The sequence below is a fragment of the Ictidomys tridecemlineatus genome, chromosome 8 (genome assembly GCF_052094955.1).
Source record: "Ictidomys tridecemlineatus isolate mIctTri1 chromosome 8, mIctTri1.hap1, whole genome shotgun sequence".
Classification (NCBI taxonomy): domain Eukaryota; kingdom Metazoa; phylum Chordata; class Mammalia; order Rodentia; family Sciuridae; genus Ictidomys; species Ictidomys tridecemlineatus.
In genome coordinates, this window is record NC_135484.1 from 100,508,235 (window position 1) to 100,534,957 (window position 26,723).

General features: G+C 36.0%; 1 protein-coding gene across 9 annotated transcripts in view; it reads left to right on the forward strand.

Moving 5' to 3' along the window:
- Pkhd1 (PKHD1 ciliary IPT domain containing fibrocystin/polyductin) overlaps window positions 1-26,723 on the forward strand; it is a 432,625-nt gene that overhangs the window by 286,915 nt on the left and 118,987 nt on the right. For all 9 annotated transcript variants that reach the window (XR_013425107.1, XM_005318573.4, XM_078019904.1 and 6 more), the window contains 2 exons: window positions 16,816-16,970; window positions 18,817-18,969. Coding sequence is in view for 8 of the 9 variants with exons in the window: in XM_005318573.4 (XP_005318630.2) it covers window positions 16,816-16,970; window positions 18,817-18,969 (308 nt within the window). In the remaining variant the exon portion in view is untranslated. The remainder of the gene's footprint in view (window positions 1-16,815; window positions 16,971-18,816; window positions 18,970-26,723) is intronic.

Here is a 26,723-nt window from a genome sequence, read left to right on the forward strand (position 1 = left end):
AAACTGTAGTTGGTTTCATCTTTGTCTTCACCAACATTGGGATGAAGATAGGAATTCTGACAATGATGCTAAAAAAAAATTATGTAAAATTCCAACAGGTACTAAGAAAACAATTTTTTGAACAATTTACATTATCCTGAACAGAATTATTAAATATAATGAAAAGGAAAGGTGAAAGTAAACAAACAGATCTGTTAACCTGCTTATTTGTACACATATTAAAACAATCCTCAACAGCTGTTTACCCAATTTAAATTAAACCATTAAAATCATGTGAATAATAAAAAAAATTCGGATCCATTTATTCATGAGCACTCCTCATATATGATATATGGACATACGCACATGCAGACATACAATACAAAACAGAAGTGTGCACACATAACATACAACACATAAGACAATAGTAAAGGCCTTGTAGCTTTACATAGGTGAAATCTCCATTGCAATGTTTAAAAACTCCATAGTCAAAAAGTAAAACTGATCAGAAAAACATTAACCTAGGTCTGTGTGAGCTCAAAAATAAAATAGAACTTTATGATGTGGGAAAAAGCAATAATAAAATAGATATTGAAAAAAGCATCCTGGTTAATCACTGTCACAGATGTAAGAACAGCCAAGCTTGAGTTCTGGATATCAGCTGTTAAGGATTTGAGTCAAATCATCTTCTTTTTGGTCTGTAGAAATTGTTTTGGTTAGTCTCTCTGGAATCCAAATCGGCTGCTGTTAAACAGAACCCCGACTCCAGACAATCACTGGGTCAGAACCTTTCCATTGTCCTGTTAGAATATCCTTCCAAAGTACCTTAGGCTTATGTACATTTTTTGAATACAAATGTCTTTCTGCAGCACTAAGCCCTGATGAATCCAAATTTAAAATGTTTGGAGTAAAAAGGGTTATTTTAAGTTTATCTTTGGGGGATATATACCCCTTTCTAATTCCCTCCTTTTGTTTTAATAAGTACATTTTAATAGTTTGATGAGCTCTTTCAACTATGCCTTGTCCCTGTGGATTGTATGGAATTCCTGTTATGTGAGTAATGCCAAATGATGAGCAAAATTAAAAGATGTAGAAGTATAACCAGGACCATTATCTGTTTTTAACTGTTTTGGAATGCCCACAATGGCAAAATTTTGTAAGCAATGAGCTATAACATCTTTAGTTTTTTCTCGGGTATAAAGGGAGCCCATCAAAAATCCGGAAGAAGTATCAACTTTAACATGCAAATATTTTAATTTTCCAAATTCTGGCAAGTGACGTTCATCTGCCAAATATGATTAGGTATCAATCCTCTAAGATTAACTCCAAGATTAACTTGTGGTAAAAATGTCACACAATTTTGACATTGTTTTATTATATGTCTGGCTTGTTCTTTAGTTATTTTAAAACGCTTTTGTAAAGTATTAGCATTGACATGGAACCTTTTATGAAAATTTATAGCTTCTTCTACTGTGGAGAAAATATGTATGTCATGTGTAGTTTTATCTGCTAATTCATTGCCCAAATTAAGGGCTCCAGGCAATCCTGTATGTCCCCTGATATGTCCTATAAAGAATGGATCTTTTCTGTCCCAGATTAGACTTTGTATAGTGGAAAACAAAGAGAAAACAGTAGAAAAAGAGGAAATCCTACCAGCATTTTCAAGGGATACTATAGCATTAACTACATACTGACTATCAGAAAATAAATTAAATACAGAATCTTTAAACATCACAAAAGCTCGTAAAACTGCATTAAGCTCTACCTTTTGAGCTGATTGTTTGGGTACTAAAAATATAAAAGTTTGATCAGGGGTAACTACTGCTGCTGTACCATTATTTGACCCATCAGTGAATATATTTGGAGCATTCATGATAGGGGTTTTTCTTGTCATTTTTGGAAAAACTACAGGATGCTTAGACCAAAAAGACAACAAAGGATTAGATGGTAAGTGATTATCAAATGAAACATTAGATTTACACATGATTATTGCCCAAGTATTTAACTCATTAGCTAACTCATCAATTTGATCCATAGTATATGGAGTAATAATTTTATTGGGAGAAATACCAAATACTCCATTTGCTACTCTTATTCCTTTGAGTATTAATTGTCCTAAAGCCTCAGGATACCTAGTAAGAATAGTGTTAGGAGAATAAGATAAATGTATCCACAATAATGGATACATTTATCTTATCTTGCCAAAATACTCCTGTAGGAATATTTTTTGTTGGTAGTACAATAAATAATAAAGGCAAACTTATATCAATTCTATCCAAATGCATGTTTTCCATATATGTTTCAATGATTTTTAATGCCTTTCTTGCTTCAGGCGTTAACATGCGGGGTGAATTTGGATCTGATGGACCTTTTAGGATATCAAATAAAGGTCCTAGCTCTCCTGTTGGTATGCCTAAATAAGGCCTTATCCAATTTATGTCTCCCAATAACTTTTGAAAGTCATTAAGTGATTTGAGTTGATCTAGTCGTATTTGAATTTTTGGTGGACAGACCATGGTTGAGGATAATATAACTCCTAAATAATTAATTGGAAGATCCAATTGCCACAGTCTGGCTGGGCACAAAATCATGAGCCATTCAAGCAGGAATAAACTTTATTTTTGAAACTGCCGCCAATGCCCCATACGCTCCCTGGACGGTCGCTGACCGACCCACGCGCTGTTCTCTCGGACCCCAACAGGAAGTCCCTCCTCCGGAATTCCCTCCTACTGCACTTCCCCAACCAATGGGAACTCTCCAGGAGTCCCGTAGCAGGCTGAGGTGGACAGCAGGAGTCCAAAATCCATATGAATGCAGATCTTAACATAATCATATCATCTCAATGACTTGCTGGCGTCACCTTTCAACCAAAAATACCATGCATCATATTACTTGGCTGTGGCGCGCTCTCTCTCTCTCTCTCTCTCTCTCTCTCTCTCTCTATATATATATATATATATATATATATATATATATATATATATTACTCACCCTTATAAAGAAGAATGAAGTTATGGCATTTGCTAATAAAGGGATGAAAATGGAGAATATTCTGCTAAGCAAAATAAGCCAATCCCAAAGAAGCAAAGGCCAAATGCATTCTTCTGTGATATGCAGATGCTAATTCACAATGGTGGCCATGGGAGAATAGAGGTATTTTGAACTAGACAGAGGGGAGTGAAGCAAGTGAAGTAATGTATTTAGGAAAGTGGGCATAGGGGTAGGAATGTTAGTGGAATGACTCAGACATTATTACCATAAGTGCATATGTGACTACATGACGTCTGTAACTCTACATCACATACAACTAGATGAATGAAGTTATACTTCATTTGGGTATAATGTGTCAAAATGCATTCTACTGTCATGTATAATTAAGTAGAACAAATAAACAATAAAACCCCAAGAATATAACATGTGAAATATGATTGAACTTGACAGCACATTAGATGTTTCATGATTGAATGAGAAAACCAAAATAAAGAAGCCGAGCTGTCCATGTGAGAAATCAGAAACAAAACAACTAATAAGTCTAATGAAATCAATTAATGCAAGTTAAAGGCAAAAATTGGCAAACTTATTAAAGTTTTAGCCACTGTATTCAGGCAAGAAAAATGGATTAGATTTAACTAATGACAACAATTCAAACGATTTTTTTGTATGGGTTATAATGTATTTTGTCCTAGAAAACTAGAGAGCCATCTGAAAACATATTAATTGCATTTAGCAAGCACATATCAATAGCCTTTTAATATATGAGCAATAAAATGTTAAATTACAGTGTAAAATTCAATTTAAAGTATCTAGAAGGATACTTTAGAAAACTTACAGGACCAGTAAAAGGGAAGCTATATGACACTATTAAGAGGCATATAATGAGATAAATATGATGAGGCATAATATAAATTGAAAGATTCAAAGTTTTAAAGATGTCAAATCTAATGCAACTTTAATCAAAACCAAATATATGCATCAGAATCTGCTTATTAAAGTCTAAGTTACTTGGGATAATAAACATTTGAAAATTGCCAAACATTAGCAGTTTGTTTTTTAATATATGCCTTTAGTGTGAGGAAAGTAATGTGTTATTAGCACCCACATGGAAAAGAATGTCTAGAAATATACCCATGCACATATTACTGTATTACTTGTAAATTGAATAAATTAGCAATTTAGTTGAAAACATGCTGGAATATTTAGTAAATGCTAGGGAAAATATAAAATTAGATTTTCACTTTATACTTTACCCTTAAATTATAAATTATAAATGGATTACAAAATAAAATGTAAAAAAATTAAATCCATAAAATTTATTTGAAGAAAATTAAGTGAATATTTGTAACATATCCTGGGGGGGACTTTTCTAATAATAAAATTAAGGGAACAACCATAACAATAAGAAATAATAGATTTGATGACATAAAAAATTAAAATTTCTACATGTCAAAAAATGTAAGGGCGAATTTTGAACTAGAAAACATTTCTAACATACAACAGTACAGATGGAAGAGTAATGTATTTAGAACTCATAAAAATAGTTTAAAAAGTGTGAACCAGAAACATAATCTCTAAAAGATTTGAATATGTGAACTATAAAAGAATCTATGCATCTGACTAATCCACATAGAAAAAAAATCTTCTTCTCTACTATAAATGAAATAAATGTTAATTAGAATAGCAATTTAATGCATTTTAAAGTTTTTTGTTGGCAGATAAAGAGTAAATTTTGAGTTGACAAAGTGGAGAATATAAAGGAATTTAGTCAAAACTAATGTTTTTTTATTAGCCTAATTTTGTAAATAAAATATCTTTGTATACATGCATTTGGATAGAGAAATGTCTAGAAGGATATGCATACAGTAAGGCTCCCTGTGGGTGAGAGGATAGGGAGCGATTGCTTTGGTGTGCTTCTCTCTATGTACATATATTTTTTTTCCATAGAATAGGTATTGCTTCTGTTGTTATTTCAAACTTTTTATTTGCACAACATGGTTTTAAAGGATGCATATCTAGTGTCAAACATTAAACTATGGTCTGGAGATACAATAACAAGTAAAGACTGACAAGAACTCCATCCTCAGACATTAATCAAATAAATATCCAACAAATATAAAAAATTATATATATGGTAAATGATGTAAAAGGAGGGGTTGATAGGATCCCAAGAATATGTGCATAGAAAAACTCAAGGCAGGGAGGGCAGTCAGAGAAGGCTTTCCCAAAGAGTGATTTCAGAGAGGGAAATTTAAAGACTTAGGGGCTTTATTTAGGCAAGGTGGGGTGTGTGTAGAAGAGCTTTGGACAGTAGCAGCCGTCAATACGCAGCCAATATCTGAGAAATACTTACTATATGCCAGGTCTGGTTTCAGCACTAGGATATAAAGGCAAAGTAGTAGGGATTGCTGTCTTCCAGGAGCTGACATCTCAGTGGGGAGAGAAACAACAAACAAGCAAACACAGAAATACAGACATAATTGCAGAATATAAAATGTGCCAATAAGGAAATAAGTAGGGTGGTATGATAGAAAATGGCTAGGGTGGGGAATGTGACAGGGTAACCTTTTGGATTGAATGAATAGGGAATGTCTCTATGGGGAAGAAAAATTGGATCTGAGACCTGTTGGAAAACCAACTGTGTAATGTGAGTGGGAAAGAATGCACTATGAAGACAGACATACAGTACTCTCCCCACAGTGGCCTATGTGTAGTGGAAGGGTCAGGAAAAAGGTCACTATCACCAGAACCCAGTGAGCAGAGGGTAGAGTTGTATGATATGGCAAGTGCCCAGTTACATGGAACTTTCTTTGGGCATGAGACAGCAAAGCTGAAATTTCTGCATGGTTTTATGCAGTGGAATAATGGAATCTGATCTATACTTAAGAAACAGGTCTGGCTTCGTAGATGATAGGTTGAGATGACAAGAACAAATGTGGGGTGGTGAAACTGTGAGATGAAACTTGATTCTCTATTTCTGCTGGTTGCTGGGGTCTGTGTAAGCTGATATCTCTATAGCCAAGAATACCTGTTGTAGTGTTAGCAGCTAATCACAGCAGGGGATGCCTGCTAGCATCAGCTCCCAGAGTAACAGCCAGCAATGCTGAGACCAGTTCTCCTCCACTACTATCCAGTGGTGCATTACAGCTCTTAATGGGGGCTATGCCTTCCAGTGTGTCACCAAACCCTAGCAACTCACTGCCAATTTTTTTCCAGTTCTTGTCTTGTAAACTCAAAGAAGGAAATCTACAGACAATAATAAAAGGCAAGAGTGAAAAGAGAAGGGTTTATTCACATGAGAAGACAAGAGACAGAATTCTCGCAGGGCAAGAAGGATCGTGTTAGCAGGTTGAAGTTGGGATGTGTTGGTCTAGGGGTTTATATAGCTCTTGGGCCAATACTGTTGGCCAATTTTTCTGCTGCTACAGGACAAAGGCTTGGATTCAATGTCATGAGACCAACTGAGGACAGAAATCATGGTTGCTAGGAAAGTAAAGGAAGCAGTGAAGATGAGAAGAGACATGCTAATATGCTAATTGAGGTGCATGTTGAGGTGAGGGAAGTGTGCTCCAGGTATTTTGATTGTACAACCTGGTAGATGATGGAAACTTGCATGAAGATGAGAGGACTGGGGGATGGGAAAGTTTTTCCCAGTTGAAGGTGGCTGGTACATATTAATTTGGAGACAGCAGGCAGAGATGTCAAAAGGCAATTAGGTTCATAACTTAGAAGTCAGGAAAATAGAAGGAAGTTCTCCTGGAAGTAGTTTATGACAGTAATCCAGAAGATAGACGTGGAGGAAGAATTTGGAGCTTAAGAATAAGATTAGGGTCACTCTGACTTTTTAGAATTTGAGAGTAGAGGAATCAACATAGGAGGTGATGAAGAAGGAGAGGCCTGAGAAGTGATTCTGTGGCAAAAAAGGAGGGTGGAGAGAGTGCCAGCATGTTTGATATGGAAGGCTGGGGCTGAGCATAGTAGGGTTTCAAGTAGTCATGGAGGTCAGAGCCATATTGGTTGGTAATATTAAGTGGTTTAGTTTTTGGGTTTTTTTTCCATTTTTTTTATTGATTGTTCAAAACATTACAGAGCTCATGATATATCATCTTTCATACATTTGACTCAATTGGGTTTTGAACTCCCCAAATACATAATGCAGACTCACTTCTGTTACATACTCACATTTTTACATAATGGCATATATTAGTGACTGTTGTATTCTGCTACCTTTCCTATCCCCTACTATCCCCCCTCCCCTCCCCTCCCCTCCCATCTTCCCTCTCTACCTTCTCTGCTGTTGTTCAATTCTCAAGGGGGAGGGGGAAAAAAGTGGTTTAGTTTTTAATCTAAGAGCACTGTGATTCTGTCAGACTTTAAGGAAGCAGTGTGAGTGTGAAGTATTCCCTATGATTATATATATTTCTAGGAGAGGTCTAAAGTAAATCCTGGGATGCCAATTAGGAGTCCAGAGCAAGAGCCGGGTAAGTGATGGTTGGAAACTGCAGGACATGGAGAGAAGTTGGAAGAATTATAAAATATAAAATATTTAAGAAACTGAATTAGTCAGTGCTTTCCAGAGAGGCAGACACAATAGGATAGACACACACACACACACACACACACACACACACACACACATACGAATGGGAATTTATTAGAGGAATTGGCTCATATAATCTAAGAAGTACCATGGATGTCATCTGCACGTTGGAGAACCAGGGAGGCTGGTCAGTTGGGTCATGAGAAACCCTCACAACCTGGAATGCTTGTGTAACTCTCCATCCAGCACTTCAGTTCTGATAACCAGTGGGACCACTGGTATAAATGTTAGAGTTCAAAGGCTAAAGAACTTAGAGTTCTGATGTCAAGGGTAGGATAAGGAAGTTCCAACCCAGAAGAAAGAAAGAAAATTCATCTTTCTTCTAGCTGATTTTATCCTGTCCCCTATCAATTGACAGGTATCTGCTCACACGGAGGGCAAGTCTTTTCCCATCAGTCCACCGACTCACAGAAACACCTCCACACATACTATCAGAAATAATGCTGTACCAGCTTTCTAGATAGCCCTTCACCCAATCATCTTGACACCCAGGATTCACTGACACATCAGATGTGAGGGACTTTCCTGTTTCTCTGTGTGGACCCGTGGTAGCCTCATTCTCCAGAATAGGGCTGAGTGTGGGGAAAAGTTTATGAATTCAGACATGGTCATGCTGAGTGTGAAGTGCCTCTCTGAACCCCAGAAGAACCTATGAAGTAGGCATTTCTAATAGGGATCAATAAGAAACTTTAATTATAATTAAAAGGTTAGCAAGCTGGAATTTGGCAGGAGCCATGTGAATGGATTTTTCTCTAGAATGTGTTAAAAACCTCATTCAGAGTCTGAGCTACAGGCTATTTTGAAAGAAATTCAATTTTATTAATTAAAACTATCCATAGTTATTAGCTAGCTACCATTTATTGAGTTCTTATCATGTAGGTTTGCTATATATCAGGCCTCTGCTAAGCATTTTACATGCATTATCTCATTTAAATCTCTCAGTGCTGTAAGTAAGGTATTATCTGCATTTTATGGATGTGAAAATTGGGGCTGGAGAAGTTAAAGAAATTTTCCAAGTTTGTAAAGCTAGAAGTTCCTGTGGCTGAATTTTTATCCCAGTTTGTCTGATTGTATTGCTTGTGTTCTATGTATTATAAATTAAAAATGAAATTTCTTAGTATCAGTCAGATGGAGGAGTGATTTAAAGAAATTATAAGAATGATATGTAATTATCATAATGTACTGGTTTTATGGATTTTTATATGTGTGTGTGTGTGTATAAATTTAAGACTCACAGGAAATTATAAAAATAATAGTTTCCATACACCCTTTTCTCAGTATTCCTTGATAATAACATTTTACGTAGCTACAGAACATTAGCAGATCTGGCAAGATGATATTGGCACAGTATTGACTGAACTAAAGACCCTGTTCAAGCCATTTCTTTAAGTACTGCACTACAGTCTTAATGCTAAGTCAGTTTAATAAGCCAAATGTATTTTGGTAAGATCACATTTTATTTGGACCCCTTTATAAACTTCTACCAACAGATTTAAATATCTGAATTTATTTGTATATAAATAATTTATTTTACCAATAATATTTGTATGAGAACTTCAGCATAAAGATTTCATGTTAGCTATAAAATTACATTCATTTTTTTGCACTACCAACAAAATAAGCTTAGCAAAATATTATAAAGAAAAAAAATGTTTTTCTTTTTGTCCTATGTTATTTACAAATTTATCTCTAAATTACTCTTATCATAGCTTATTTCAGTTGGTTTTGGGAAGACAGATGGATGAAACTGTTGGAATTTTTATGTACTGTAAGTAAATCAAAACAAATTATATAGAGATAAAGAACTTGCTTTTCACCCATTGCTCTGTTATGTATGTGTTTCACTTGGGCGTATTTGGGTAACCATGTGTTCTTTGAGATGAAATGGTGACTTTGTCAATTAATCTTATGAAAATATTTATATTTTATTCTGACCTTTGGAAGATTTTTAAACAAAACAGAAACAGGGCCTGACTTGTGCTTGAATCTGATTTAAGCCATGCAAAAACTGACTGCTAAGACATTGTAATAACATAGCAGTTTTTCAGGTGACACCAGATAGTGGCTTAGATAAGGGGTTAGTGATGGAGGAGGAAAGAAATGATTAAATATATGTTGAAGACAGGCATATCATTTACTGATGGATTGAATTTTGCATAAACGAGAAAAAGTAAAAGCATATTCTGAACCATTTTACCTGAGCAACTGGGTGAGGAGCAGTGTTACCTATAGGACAACATGGAGAACCTTTTGCAAAGTTTCTTTTTTTCACCCCTGATTCCTTATTGCCCTTACCTTGTGGTAATAACTTGATCAATTTTACTCTCTTTATCCTCCCATCTTACCTCCACCCGGTTCCTTTCTTTTTCCCTATGGGTCTCCCTTCAGTTTTCATGATATTGTTTCCCCACTGCCCCTTTTCTCCCAATAGCTTCCACCTATAAGACAAAATATAGGTCTTATCTTTCTTTCTAAGTCTGGTTTATTTTGCTTAATACTCTGTCCTCCATTTTCATCCATTTTCCTGCTAGTAACATGATTTTATTCTTCATGGATGAATAAAGCTCCAATGTGTATTGATACCCCATTTTCTTTACCCATTCTTTTGTTGATGGACAACTAGGCTGATTTCAAAACTTGACTATTATAAATTGTACTTTGATAAATATGGCTGTGCATGTATCTCTAAAGTATGCTGACTTTAATTCTTTTGTATAAGTATCAAAGAGTGGCATAGCCAGATCATATGGTAGTTCTGTTTTTAGTTTTTTTGAGGAATCTCTGTATTGATTTCCAGAAAGACTATACTAATTTACATTCCAACCAACACTATTTAAGAGTTCCTTTTCCCCTCATATCCTCACCAACCTTTATTATTATTTGTATTCTTTATAGTTGCCATTCTGACTAGAGATGGAATCTCATTGTCATATTAATTTGTATTTCCCTGACAGTGAATGATGTTGAACATTTTTTTCATATAATTGTTGGCCATTTGAAATTCTTTTGAGAATGTTAGTTCATTTGCCAATTTGTCGAATGGTGTGTGTGTGTGTGTGTGTGTGTGTGTGTGTGTGTGTGTGTGTGTGCATGTGTGAACCTTTTTTGATTTCTGGATCTTAATCCTCTGTCACAAGAGGAGCTGGCAAAGATGTTCTCCATTTTCATCGGCTGTCCTTTCACATTTTCATTTACTTTGCTGTACAGAAATTTTAAAATTTATGCTACCCTATTCATGGATTCTTGCTATTAGTTCTTAAACTATAGATGTCCTATTTGGGAAGTTATTGCCTGTGCCTGTTTGTTGAAGTGTTTCCTCTATCACATTTACCTTTAGAGAAAGAAAATGGATAAGGCATTATCCAGTATTTTTTTCCTATAGTGCTTTATTTCTCAAGTGATATACTCATTTATTTTTATTTAAATTTATTAACCAATAAGTTTAAAATGACATGTATCATGTGTGAAATCATGTGCACATTGTGGAATAGCTAAATTGAGCTAATTAACACATACATATGTACCTCATATACTTACTTTTTTGTTGTAAACGGTTAGCAATTTTTAAGAATGTGATATATTGCTAATAACTGTAATCATCATGATACACAATAAATATTTTGAACTTATTTTTCCCCTCTAACTGAAATCTATCTCTTTTGACAAGCATCACCCAAGTTCTCCAACCACCAGCCCCTGGTAATCACCCTTCTATTCTTTGCATCCATGATTTCAAAATCCAGATTCCACACAATAAGTGGGGTCAGGAGGCATTTGTCATTCTGTACTTGTCTACTCTCACATAATGTCATCCAGGTTAATCCATGTTGTTGAAAATGATGGAGTTTCCTTTATATTTAAGACTGATTAGTACTCCTTTGTGTATGTGTACCACATTTTTTTAATTCATTATCAATTTGTGAACACTTAGGCTATTTGCATTTCTTGACTGTTTTGAATAAGCTGCTATGAACTTGACAGTGCAGATGTCTCATGAGTATACTGATTCCATTTTGTTTGGATACGTACTCAGAAGCAGTGTGCTGGGTCATGTGGAAGTTGTTAAGGAACCTCCTTACCGTTTTCCACAATGGCTGCACTTTTTCACATTCCCATCAACAGTGTGCAAGGTTCCCTTTTCTTTGTGTCGCCCTCCCATTGCACTTGTTATCTTCCATCTTTGGTATAATAACTATTCTAACAGGGGTGAGGTGTCTCAAGTGATTTATGATTTTAGTCTGTTATTTACAAGGAAATAACTCTGAGCTGAAGAGCAAATTAAGTTGTTTGATACCTCATCCTTTCCCTTGACCTTGCCCTTAATTGAGCATCATATTAATAGTATCTCTTTCACAAGCTCCTGTATCAAATTAGTGACATATTATTTGGATGCATTGTGTTTAGAATATTTTTTTTTCCTCTTCTCACTGCTACATTTATCACTTAAGCACTACACGTGTGGCTTTCTATAACAATTTTACTATTGGGACTCTCTAAATACTTAGTAAATAAAATAAAGGTATCAGATGCCTCCCATCTCTTCTTTATCTGTACAAGTTTTGCTTATCCTTAAAGATTCCATCACATTCTTCACAGAGTTATCAGTCTTCCCTCTGGCACACATTTCCTTACCATCCAAACCATTATAACATGTGGTTTTGACTTTATGATTTCTAATTTTAATAACAATATGCTTCCTAACCTGTGTCAGTATGCTGCTTAAGGTACCTATGTCCTGTTCCTCCAAGTGACCTCTACAGGAGAGGAAAATATATTTTTATTGATTTGGTATACCACTTAATACCTGGTACAAAGCAGAACATAATGAAAGTGTCCAATATATGCCTGTTACATTGAAATTATGTAAAAATCTTTTATGGAAATCAAAACTTATTGAGGTTCTTGGCTCAATAGCATATTATCTGATAAATAAGAATATCTTTTCTGGAATTGAATTTAAAAAGTGATCACAACTTATTTTGCTTATTACTCAAACTTTATTATAACAAGCCATTTCAAGTATATAGAGTCAGACCTGGTACAGTGGTGTATGCCTGTATATCCCAGCTACTCAAGAGGCTGAGGTAATAGGATCCCAAGTTTGAAGCCAGCCTGGCTAACTCTGTGGAATTCTTACTCTCAAAAAGAAAACAACAACAACAATAATAACAACAAATAATATAGACTTAGTAGCTTTATTCACTTATTAGCAAATCTGGGTCACATGTGTAACCTTCAAAAGAAGATGATTTCCTCTAGTTCAGTAAACTACTCTGTCTTTACTTAAATGACCTACTCTCTCCATGCTGGAGAAATGCCTTTGAGTTTGGAAAGTAAATTAGAAATAGTATTTGACAATAACAAATGGTTTGAACTTTGCGGTCAAGCAAAGTAAAATAATTCTAATTGTGCAGTGAATTATATATCTAATGTTAGGCATTTGTCCCTCTAACCAGTTTCTTTTTCTGTAATTATGAGAGCAATAATACCTAGCTTATATAATAATTGTAAAGATTAAGTGAATTAGTGTATGTGAAATTTTTAGCCCAGTTTCTGGCACAAAGTAGCCCCGAGACAGGGTAGCTAGTGTAGAAATGAAGGTTATTTTAGGTGGAGGTTAAAGTAAAACTAACTCTTCTTAATCCACTTGGGGGATTCTACTACCTTCTCTCCCCCTTTCTCCATTTTTGTATTTTTCTATTTCAGCCACAGTTTTCCTACTGAATAGTAGTGTTCCCACTTTTGTAGGCTGCAAGCAAACTCAAGAGATGTTGGGGTTTTTTTCAGCTATACTACCAAGAAGACATTACTCTTCCCTCACTTTCATTCAAGAGTTCAGGGGAGAGATTTTAGCAAACATTCCTAGCCCTGGTGAGAGCATTATGTGACTTTAATCTATAGCTCTCACTAGAGTCACTTAAGTAATAGGGTGGCTGAAAGGAGCAGTTCTCAGAAGAGGTGTGATGGATTTACTGGAATGAGGGAAGAAGGAGGTCAGGTAGACAAATAATTGATATCCACTATAGCTATTATTGTTGTTGAGTTCTTTTTAACATCATTATAGGACTCTATTTCTTTAATACTCAGCATAGTCTAATGCAGTTTTAGATTCCTCATTATATTTCAATGTTACTGACAAAAAAATTAAGCTGAAGTTAGAAAATAAAAAGATTCAGTGTTAATAGAGCTCAGACGTCGGTGGCCATTGCTATTTCTTGGGGGAAAATATTTTTGGATCGCTATACTCTGAGCCTGGGGTCAAATGCAGCTATTATCATTAAGATCTCCAAAGTTTAGTTTAAAATTTAACTTGTAGGTGTTTATTTATGAATGTTTTATACATGGTTGCAAGAACTTTTAAATCAAATTTGCATATACTTTTTGTTCTCTGTAACTAAATAAGTATTATATTTTTGATTAATAGGCATTATATTTTCCCAGAACTAGGTTAAATATTAATGCCAAAATAAAGGAAACTGCTGATATTTTGTTGATATTTCTAAAAAGTTATCTTTCAGGAGACTTCCTAAGTGATTATTCATAGTTTCCTCTCTCTTTTCATATGGTTCCCATTTAGATCCAATTATTTTTCAAACAGGTCTTTTGATCTTTGTTTGTTTATTGTTTCAAGTATGTTTTGCTCAGAACAGACAAGCTTCTCCTCTTCCCTATAGCTGCAGGACTCTTACTAGAATTAATCAGAAGCATAAAATATAGCTGCATTTTTTAAAAATTTATAGTTATCAAGTTAGTATTTCTTGAAATGACTGAAGGATAACCAAAATGGTGGAAGACTGGGAATAGTAACAGTGGCTGTTGAAATTGAAGGAAAACTGATACTGGGACCACAGTTTTCCCTGAAGTAGCATTGTTAATATATAGACACATAGAAATGGAAGGGACTATGTGCTTTTAACACCTTTGTGTTGTTCTTATGACATATAGAATTTCAAATCTCCAGGTAGTATAGAGGACAAATTTATTTTCCATGAACTTATAAGGTTTTGAAATCTTCATGGAAAAGGTCAGATTAAGCTCATTCATGTTTTTAATGTAAAGTTTGGACTAATAGTTTTAATAATTCCATGTACTCTTTCCCTAGTGCTTTATTAGATGCTATGGGATGTGCACATCTAGATAGTTATCTTTTCATAAGCAGTAACTAAAATAGTAAAGTTAGGTAGTCAGACACAGAAGAAATGAGAACAAGGCACTAGTATTATGTGAACTTTTTGATGGTACAAAATCAAAAAGGCTGAGCATTCAGACTCCCAGGGAAGACTTCTTGAAACAAAGTAGAATTTTAGGATGAGTGAACTAAAGGGGAAAGTAAGCTCCTCTTAGTGGAGTAGAGGACTTATATAAAAGAGTTAGTGACTGAGTATTTTTTTTCAAGCTTATATAGGAGTTAACTTGGAATTTTATATTCTATGAATTTTGATAGATGCATAATGATGTGTATCACCTCATACACTGCTCTCAAAACTCCCTGTGTTCGATGTGTTCCATTTAATCTCAATTATAAGGACATTTTTAGATCATTATGGTGATCTGTTTCCTGAAGAGCTTTATTCAGCAACACAAATAATAAAAAGATTACCTAATACAGATTATGGGAGAAAAGACTGATTTTTTTGTTACTAATTGAATTTGGTGTGATTTTAAGTATTTTTTCTTACTGTAAATGTACTTTCTGGTAAGTTAGAAAATTTAAATTTAAGTAAAAATCATGAATAAATTAATTGCTCATAGGTTGGCTAATATTTTAACATGTATTTTTCCTATCTTCTATTTGGTATGCATGTATTATGTTTTTTTTTGTTTGTTTATTTTTAAATGGGGCATGTTGTTTTATATCCTGCTTTTTAAATCAATGCCTCATGAGCAAAATTGTTTGCCATTTTGTACACTCCTATAGTAATGTATTTTTAAAATGACTACATAGTCTCTAGTGTATTTACCATTTTTTTATTATTTCATGATTACCATGATATATTATGAAATGTGGGAGTAGTGTGGGGTTTTTTCCTTACAATTTAACAAGTGAAGAACTAAGAATTAGGCGAAGTAATTTTATTTGGTGTAAAGAACTTTGGGCGTGATCACGTTCCCCTTTGTACCAACTCATTCTCTGACTCCATTCAGTTACCTAATTTGAGTTTTGCTATATCTTTGAATCATGGTTTCTTTGCTCTTTAAAACTAGCATTCATTTTAGTATTCTGTTACTGAGTTTCCTTAGAAATCATAGAAAATCAGGAACAGAAGTAATACTCTGATTTCTTTCATTAAAATTGCATGAATTTGCAGTATTCCCATTTTATATCTCTTTTTTTTCTCACTTAAGGTGCACAGGTTTGAATTAATTACAATCTTTGGTTCATAAGAGACTCATGTTATTGGCACATAAATGGTCAGCTAATCCTCCACCCCTACAGTAGAAAAATCTCTAAGCTATTATTTTAAATACACATGATATATATTTTCTTTGCTGTTGTGTCTGTAGGACCTCTATAGTGTCTATAGAGCAATGGCTCAGTATATTTTGCATGATTGAATGGCTTGCATGTGTACCCTGTGCCTGGATAAGCATTCATTGATAGGAAAGCATCCGGGGGCAAAGCTTACTAAGATTTGGGCATTAGCTAAAGATGAAGGACATTAAAACAAATTTACACTGTTGGAATTGGTAAAGACTGTGAATGGAGAATAAAGCAGCCATATTCACCAGGAAAAGCTTGGCAGTGTGACAGACTGATTAGTGTCATGAAGTAGAAACCGGCACCTTTAAGACTCACACTTGTATCTGTCTGACCATGAAATTTTAAGGCTTAATGTCTAAAAATGCAATACAGTTTTTCAGAAAAGTTGAGGGAAGATTTACTTTGGGAATACCTTTATCACTCATTCTATTTCCCAATCAATAAGGAAGATTGCTATTATAGAAGACCACATGAAGATGCACACACTGTGCTCTGTAACGTGTACTGTTTTTTATTCTTTTGCCTTGAACTTCATGGCTATGGAATATCTTTGAATCCCTGTAATGTAAACATAAACAAATCAGAAACTGGACTCCATTAGGATTAAAATGTTCACAAATGCCTTTTTCCCTTGTATTCTTGTTTCCTTCTCAGTTTCCCTGAAGGATTTGTCATTTTCTGGGATTTTCTTTGCTCTGTGTGGAATTAGCTGGTCTCTTTTGCACTACTCTTATTTGACACCATCTTTATGCCATTACAGAATTATAGTAGAAGATGCAGTGGACTGGCAACCCTATGACAAATTGGTCCTTAGCTCCACTTCTTATGAGCCTCATGAAGCAGAAGTCCTCACTGTGAAAGAAGTCAAGGGTCATCATGTCAGGATCCATGAACGACTCAAATACCAGCACACTGGTAAACCTCTGGATTGTTGGTTGAAGGAAGTGAATGCTTCAGGTGTTCAGACACCTGCCTATGGATCTTTCATCTGATTGCCATTCAGGGGGAAGGATATGCCTTTATTGCTGCCCTGGACTTACCCCAGAAGACTTTGTCTTTATTTCTTCATTAATTCTATTGCCTAGTTGTTAAAGAATACTTAGATGTAAGGGAGGTTTTTTTTAAATTCATAATGACAAGTTTAAGAGTAGAAGCTTTGAGAATCTTGTTCAAGCTCACTGAGCAGTTTTGTGGCTATGCCAGAATAAAAGTCATAGACACTAACTTTCCAGTTAATTTCCTGGCACATTGAATTTGTAATCCCATAGAATATGCTAGTTATTGTCAACAATGACTTCATTTTCCATACTTAGAAATGTGTCCTTCCTGACACCAAATGCATATAATATATTGACTGCTGCTGCTACTAAGACTGAAAAAAGGAGAAAAACTTACTGTATCTTTTTGTAAAAATACTTAATATTTTTATATTCTATACATAGTACAAATGTACTCTATATAAATAATAAATAAGCATAATCTTCCTGTTCTATTAAATAAATCCAACTCATGAGATATAGCTAATTAGTGACAAAACATGAAAATAAAGGGGTTAGATAATTTTTTGTATTATATATGTAAGAGGTGCCAGGATCTGGCTGCAGTAGAATAGCCGGGGGGTGACGAATGACTTCTGTAGATTGATACAGCAGGAGAGGGAGCCATTTATTGTAGGACAACAGAGCTATTTATACATTTCACACAGCTTATCTTAATTAGCATAAACTAGATACATCAGTCAACCAATAAGGAATCTCCACTGAATGGCTCACTTTTGTTACTTCTCAAACCACTCCCTCTGGCATTTTGCCAGGCACAATCCAGACTTGTTTACGAACTCTAACATTTCTCTGGCAAAATACCAGGTGTTATTTTGACTTGTCTACAGACCTTAACAAGAGGGAATTATATGTTTCCACCAACACTGTCTGAAACTACTTCTAAGTCATAATTTCAAGGATTAATTCCGCCCCCCTCTCTTTCTCTTTCTCTCTGTCTGTTTTTGTTGAGATGAGGGTCTCACTATGGTGCCCAGGTTGGTCTCACACTTCTAGGCTCCAGTGATCCTTGAGCCTCAGCCTCCTGAGCAGCCTGTGCTACCATGTCTGGATTGATTTCTTTTTTTAAAAAATGTAGCCAAGTAAAGAGAAATCATCAGCAATCTTTGCTCATAAAAGCCAAAGTAAAATGGCGAGGGAGGCCATGAGACCCGCCAGTAGGTCCTTCCATCCCTCTATCTCATGCTGTGGGAGCTTGTTCAAGAAGTGGAGAGCCTGAGACTTGCCGTGAGAGGGTGCTGCTTCTCTTTTTGCTTTACTCTAATACCTTGCAGCTTGTGCTCTGTCACTGCCTGGGCTGATCTGGGATTCCTTACTCTCCTGGAAGAAGTTGGTGGATGATATACAGCATCTCACAGTGGCGATTTAAGGAAGGGGGCTGGGAACCTGCTAATTGGACAGGTCTGCCTTGATTTCTCTGTACCAGTGGCCTGTTCTGGTCCCCACAGTTATTGAGAAGAGATGAATTCTCACTCAAACACTTACTCTGATCCCAAAGAGAGACAAGTGAACAGATTTTTCATTTCTCAGCTGACATTTGTGAAGAATGCCCGAGGAAAAGTAGACCTTAATGTTGGTAGGACTTCCGAGGGGAAAGAAGTGTTTTCATTTGTGAGATGCACTGGGTCCCCAGCTAGCCATTTCCAAAATAGGTTTTTAAATGTTTTTTTTTTTTTTTTTCTTCCCAACTCCTCTTGCCCCAGGAAGTGTCCACGTCATGGAAGATGGCCAACACATCCATTTGGCTGCTGAGGTTGGACTGTTGACCCGAAATATACGAATTCAGTCTGACACATTGTGTAAGGGGAGACTACTTGTGGGGTCCTTCAGGAAGTCTAGCAGGGAAGAATTTTCAGGTAAATGAAAATTTAAGTTACTAACCATTACCACTTGGGACCTATTTATCTGGGACACTCAGAAATTCTAACTGTGAGAATTTTCACTTATAATACAGAATGTTCAAATTAGATGTTCCTTTGTCCTCTAAAAAGCTATGAATTTTCAGTCCTAATCTGTGCTTAATTATCAGTGTGATGTTAAAATAATATACCAGAGATCAGCACATATGCACATTTTTACCTCAAAAAAAAAAATCTTCAGCAGATGTGAAATTTCCTCTGCTTTGAAATTATAGATGATTTAATGACCATTTGAATTTTATCTCTTTCCTGAATTTCTATTACTTGTTCCCAGTAGCATGCTATATCTGATGGCAGACATCAGCTCATGCTATAAATTAATGGCTTAAATTTAAATAAAAATGATTTCCATATTCTCCACTGCTTTAAGGATCAATTTAATCTTTCTTTTTTATTCAAGCTTTAGCCCTTTCGGAATGCTGCAAAATTGTTTGATTAGGACCTCATTTCTTAAACTTAAACTTGTGCTCCTTAAACATTCCAACGTCACTTTCAAAGTTTGGGAAAGGCTATCTTTGTGGTTCCATTTTGGAAAGTTGCTACACGTACACAAATATAATGAAATCTCAGAGAAAGACTGGAATAAAGGATCTAGCCACTTTCCAAATATGTTCATCATGGGACCTTCTGTTGATGCATCTGTCTCACCAATTTGGCAAAAGGCAATATTTGAACTCTAAATTACAGGTTCAGGATTTCTGGTCCATAGAACAAGTTTTCTCTCCACAAGTTCTAGTTCCATAAAGTCTTGCCAGAGGTGATTTTTTTTTGACCCCTAGGAGGCAATTGGCAGTATTTGTAGTCAATTTTATTTATTCATTTATTTTAAAAAACTAACTTTTTTTTTTTAGTTGTTGATGGGCCTTTATTTTATTTATTTATATGTGGTGCTGAGAATTGAACCCAGTGCCTCATACATGTGAGGCAAGCGCTCTACCACTGAGCCACAACCCCAGCCCAGTCAATTTTATTTGTCACAAGTTGGGCATTTCCAGCATCAAGTAGGTATATCCTACAATTTCCTACAATGCACAAGACAGTCACCCATCTGGGTCAAATGTCAATAATGTGGAGGATGAGAAATCCTGCTCTAGAAGACTGAGACAAAGGCTGGGTTCTGGTCATGTAGAAATGAGACATTTGCTGTTGATGAATATGGAGAATAGGAAGGGACAAGATAGGATATCCATTAATTGAGACTGTAGGCCAAGCTGGAGCATGTACCTGGAACAGGAGAGAAGACTGAACATAAGATTTTAGCTGAGCATGAGGAATGAGCAGAACTAGCATCAAGGCTTATCTAAACCTCTTACTTCACTCATTTAGGGCTTTCTAAAGTATCCCCAAGGAGATAAAGAGAAACTACATTAAATTCTTATAGGAAGCATGCTGGTTTTCACCCAGTGGAAACTTTGTCTTATTTAATCCTAATATTTTTGTGAGAGAGACATGTTATCTTTCTATAGTAGGAAACAGTATGTAATTCAATTTCCTATTTATTTGTATAACTCCTTCATAAGCTTGTGAACTCCTAGAGGGTAAGGTTGGGCCTTTCATTTCTGCTACCCTAGTATGGTGACTGCCGTGTATTAGGTGCTTATTAAATATGAACAGATAAAATTAATGAAGAGTAAGAAAAGTCATTTAATTAGTAAATGGCAGATTAAAACCTTACTCTTAAGTCCTTCATAAATAAGAACTTAATTCTGTAATAATTTTGGGTTTTTAACAAAGTTATAAAGATAGTATGAAGAACCCTTATAATTCTTTCACCCAGTTTCCTTTACTGTTTTTTTTCTTTTTTTTTATTGATTGTTCAAAACATTACAGAGCTCATGATATATCATCTTTCATACATTTGATTCAATTGGGTTTTGAACTCCCATTTTTACCCCAAATACAGATTGCAGAATCACATCTGTTACATACTCACATTTTTACATAATGGCATATTAGTGACTGTTGTATTCTGCTACCTTTCCTATCCCCTACTATCTCCCCTCCCCTCCCCTCCCACCTTCCCTCTCTGCCTCCTCTGCTTTTGTTCAATTCTCTCCCTTTTTCTCCCTCCACCTTGCCCCTCATAACCTCTTATAATTTTGTGTATCATTGAAGGTCTCCTACCATTTCCATATGCTTTCCCTTCTCTCTCCCTTTCTCTCCCCCCACTCGTCTTTGTTTACTGTTAGTCTTTTCCTCATGCTCTTCCCTCCTGTTCTGTTCTTAGTTGCTCTCTTTATATCAAAAAAGACATTTGGCATTTGTTTTTTAGGGCTTGGCTAGCTTCACTTAGCATAATCTGCTCTAATGCCATCCATTTCCCTGCAAATTCTATGATTTTGTCATTTCTTAGTGCTGCATAATACTCCATTGTGTATAGATGCCACATTTTTTTTATCCATTCATCTACTGAAGGGCATCTAGGTTGGTTCCACAGTCTAGCTATTATGAATTGTGCTGCTATAATCATTGATGTGGCTGTATCCCTATAGTGCGATCTTTTAAGGTCCTCAGGGAATAGTCCGAGAAGGGCGATAGCTGGGCCAAATGGTGGATCCATTCCCAGCTTTCCCAGGAATCTCCATACTGCTTTCCAAATTGGCCTCACCATTTTGCAGTCCCACCAGCAGTGTACAAGTGTACCCTTTCCCCCACATCCTCGCCAACACTTATTGTTGTTTGACTTCATAATGGCTGCCAATCTTACTGGAATGAGATGGTATCTTTGGGTGGTTTTGATTTGCATTTCTCTGACTGCTAGAGATGGTGAGCATTTTTTCATGTACTTGTTGATTGATTGTATGTCCTCCTCTGAGAAGTGTCTGTTCAGGTCCTTGGCCCATTTGTTTATTGGGTTATTTGTTATCTTATTGTCTAATTTTTTGAGTTCTTTATATACTCTGGATATTAGGGCTCTATCTGAAGTGTGAGGAGTAAAGATTTGTTCCCATGATGTAGGCTCCCTATTTACCTCTCTTATTGTTTCTTTTGTTGAGAAAAAACTTTTTAGTTTGAGTAAGTCCCATTTGTTGATTCTAGATGTTAACTCTTGTGCTATGGGTGTCCTATTGAGGAATTTGGAGCCTGACCCCACAGTATGTAGGTCGTAGCCAACTTTTTCTTCTATCAGATGCCATGTCTCTGATTTGATATCAAGCTCCTTGATCCATTTTGAGTTAACTTTTGTGCATGGCGAGAGAAAGGGATTCAGTTTCATTCTGCTGCATATGGATTTCCAGTTTTCCCAGCACCATTTGTTGAAGATGCTATCCTTCCTCCATTGCATGCTTTTAGCCCCTTTATCAAATATAAGAAAGTTGTAGTTTTGTGGGTTGGTTTCTGTGTCCTCTATTCTGTACCATTGGTCCACACGCCTGTTTTGGTACCAGTACCATGCTGTTTTTGTTACTATTGCTCTGTAGTATAGTTTGAAGTCTGGTATCCCTATACCACCTGATTCACCCTTCCTGCTTAGCATTGTTTTTGCTATTCTGGGTCTTTTATTATTCCATATGAATTTCATGATTGCTTTCTCTATTTCTACAAGAAATGCCGTTGGGATTTTGATTGGCATTGCATTAAACCTATAGAGAACTTTTGGTAATATCGCCATTTAGATGATGTTAGTTCTGCCTATCCATGAACAGGGTATATTTTTCCATCTTCTAAGATCTTCTTCAATTTCTCTCTTTAGGGTTCTGTAGTTTTCATTGTATAAATCTTTCACCTCTTTTGTTAGGTTGATTCCCAAGTATTTTATTATTTTTGAGGATATTGTGAATGGGGTGGTTGTCCTCATTTCCATTTCAGAGGATTTGTCGCTGATATACAGGAATGCCTTTGATTTATACGTGTTGATTTTATATCCTGCCACTTTGCTGAATTCATTTATTAGCTCTAATAGTTTCTTTGTAGACCCTTTTGGGTCTGCTAGGTATAGAATCATGTCTTCTGCAAATAGTGATAATTTAAGTTCTTCTTTTTCTATTTTTATGCCTTTAATTTCTTTCGTCTGTCTAATTGCTCTGGCCAGTGTTTCGAGAACTATGTTGAACAGAAGTGGTGAGAGAGGGCATCCCTGTCTTGTTCCAGATTTTAGAGGGAATGCCTTCAATTTTTCTCCATTCAGAATGATGCTAGCCTGAGGCTTAGCATAGATTGCTTTTACAATGTTGAGGTATGTTCCTGTTATCCCTAGTTTTTCGAGAGTTTTGAACATAATGGGATGCTGTACTCTGACGAATACTTTTTCCGCATCTATCGAGATGATCATATGGTTCTTATTTTTAAGTCTATTGATGTGGTGAATAACATTTATTGATTTCCGTATATTGAACCAGCCTTGCATCCCAGGGATGAATCCTACTTGATCATGGTGCACAATTTTTTTGATATGATTTTGTATCCGATTCACCAGAATTTTATTGAGGAGTTTTGCATCTAGGTTCATTTGAGATATTGGTCTGTAGTTTTCTTTCTTTGAAGTGTCTTTGTCTGGTTTAGGAATCAGGGTGATGTTGGCCTCGTAGAATGAATTTGGAAGTTCTCCCTCTTTTTCTATTTCCTGAAATAGCTTGAAAAGTATTGGTATTAGTTCCTCTTTAAAGGTTTTGTAAAACTCTGCTGTATACCCATCTGGTCCTGGGCTTTTCTTAGAAGGTAATCTTTTGATGGTTTCTTCTATTTCCTCAATTGATATTGGTCTGTTTAGGATGTCTATATCCTCCTGACTCAATCTGGGCAGATTATATGACTTAAGAAATTTATCGATACCTTCACTATCTTCTATTTTATTGGAATATAAGGATTCAAAATAATTTCTGATTATCTTCTGTATTTCTGAAGTGTCTGTTGTGATATTGCCTTTTTCATCCCGTATGCTAGTAATTTGAGTTCTCTCTCTTTTTCTCTTCGTTAGCATGTCTAAGGGTCTGTCAATTTTATTTATTTTTTCAAAGAACCAACTTTTAGTTTTGTCAATTTTTTCAATTGTTTCTTTTGTTTTGATTTCATTAATTTCAGCTCTGATTTTAATTATTTCTTGCCTTCTACTTCTTTTGCTGTTGTTTTGCTCTTCTTTTTCTAGGATTTTGAGATGAAGTATGAGATCATTTATTTGTTGGTTTTTTCTTTTTTTAAGGAATGTACTCCAAGCAATGAATTTTCCTCTTAGAACTGCTTTCAGTGTGTCCCATATATTCCGATATATTGTGTCTGTGTTTTCATTTAACTCTAAGAATTTTTTAATTTCCTCCTTGATGTCTTCTAAAACCCATTGATCATTCAGTAACCTATTGTTCATTCTCCAAGTGATGCATGATTTTTCCTTCCTTCTTTTATCGTTGATTTTCAGTTTCATTCCATTATGATCAGATAAGATGCATGGTATTATCTCTACTCCTTTATATTGTCTAAGAGTTGCCCTGTGACATAATATATGATCTATTTTTGAGAAGGATCCATGTGCTGCTGAGAAAAAAGTGTAACTCCTTGATGTTGGGTGGTATATTCTATATATGTCAATTAAGTCTAGGTTGTTAATTGTATTATTGAGTTCTATAGTTTCCTTATTCAACTTTTGTTTGGAAGATCTGTCCAGTGGTGAGAGAGGTGTGTTTAAGTCTCCCATGATTATTGTATGGTGGTCTATTAGACTCTTGAACTTGAGAAGAGTTTGCTTGATGAACATAGCAGCACCGTTGTTTGGGGCATATATATTTATGATTGTTATGTCTTGTTGGTGTATGGTTTCCTTGAGCAGTATGTAGTGTCCCTCTTTATCCCTTTTGATTAACTTTGGCTTGAAATCTATTTTATTTGATATGAGTATGGACACTCCTGCTTGTTTCCGCAGTCCATATGAGTGATATGATTTTTCTCAACCTTTCACCTTCAGTCTGTGTATATCTTTTCCTATCAAATGCGTCTCCTGTAGGCAGCATATTGTTGGGTCTTGTTTTGTGATCCATTCAACTAGCCTGTGTCTCTTAATTGGTGAGTTTAAGCCATTAACATTTAGGATTATTATTGAGATATGGTTTGTTCTTCCAGCCATATTTGTTTATTAGTGTTACTAAACCTGATTTGTTTTCCTCTTTGATTATTTTCCCCCCTTTACTGTTCTACCTCCCACTGTTGGTTTTCATTGTTATTTTCCATTTCCTCTTCCTGTAATGTTTTGCCAAGGATTTTTTGAAGAGATGGTTTTCTAGCTGCAAATTCTTTTAACTTTTGTTTATCGTGGAAGGTTTTAATTTCATCTTCCATCCTGAAGCTTAATTTCACCGGATACACGATTCTTGGTTGGAACGCATTTTCTTTCAGTGTTTGAAATATGTTATTCCAGGATCTTCTAGCTTTCAGAGTCTGTGTTGAAAGATCAGCTGTTATCCTGATTGGTTTACCCTGAAATGTAATCTGCTCCTTTCTCTTGTAGCTTTTAAAATTCTCTCCTTATTCTGTATGTTGGGCATCTTCATTATAATGTGTCTAGGTTTGGATCTCTTATGATTTTGTACATTCGGCGTCCAGTAGGCTTCTAGAATTTGGGATTCTGTCTCTTTCTTCAAGTCTGGGAAGTTTTCTCGTATTATTTCATTGAATAGATTGTTTATTCCTTTGGTTTGGATTTCTATGCCTTCCTGTATCCCAATGACTCTTACGTTTGGTTTCTTTATGTTATTTCATATTTCTTGGATGTTCTGCTCATGGTTTCTTAACAGTCTTGCTGAGCTGTCTATGTTCTTTTCAAGTTGAAATACTTTGTCTTCATTGTCTGATGTTCTATCTTCTAAGTGTTCTACTCTGCTCATAGTATTCTCAATTGAGTTTTTAAGTTGGTTTATTTCTTCCTGCATTTCTAGGATTTCTATTTGTTTGTTTTTTATTACCTCTATCTCCCTGTGTAATTGATCTTTTGCTTCTTGGATTTGTTTATGTAATTCATTGTCAAAGTGATCTTTCATTGTCTGATTTTGCTGTCTCATGTCTTCCTTGAGACTCCAGATCATCTGAAGCATATATATCCTGAATTCTTTATCTGACATTCCATCTGTTGCAGCTATTACCTCTTCTAGAGTTGAGTTGACCTGCATTGCTTGTGGTCCTTTCTTTCCTTGTCTTTTCATACTGCTCGCGTTTCTTTCTGCTTGGTGAAACTGTTGTGTTTTTGAAATTTTCTCTCTATTTATTTATATTGCTCTTGTATAGTTGAAAAATCTCCCTTGCAGGGCAGGTAGTGGCTGTGATTCTCCTCCAATTGGGGTGATCTGTCTACCACGCTGGTGCACCGCTAGGTCTGCTCTGCAGGTCGGTCACAGGTCAGCCCACCCTGCGGGTGCGGGTGGCAGCTCTGCTTTGCCCCTACTCCAGTTGTGGTGATGTGTCTACCACGCTGGCAGGCCTCTGGGCCTGTTCTGCCGGTGGGTCGCAGATCTGCCTACCTTGCAGGTGCGGGGGGAGGTGGGGCTCTGCCCCTCAGGAGGCTGCTGGGCCTGCTCTGCTGGTGGTCACAGTTCCGCCTACCTTGCAGGCACTGGGGGAGGGGCGGGCCTGTCCCTCAGCAGGCCGCTGGACCTGTTCTGCTAGTGGGTCACAGGTCCACCTACCCTGCAGGCGAGTGGGGCAGCTCTGCCACTCCGCCGGTTGTTGGGCCTGACCTGCCAGTGGGTCGCAGGTCCACCTACCTTGCA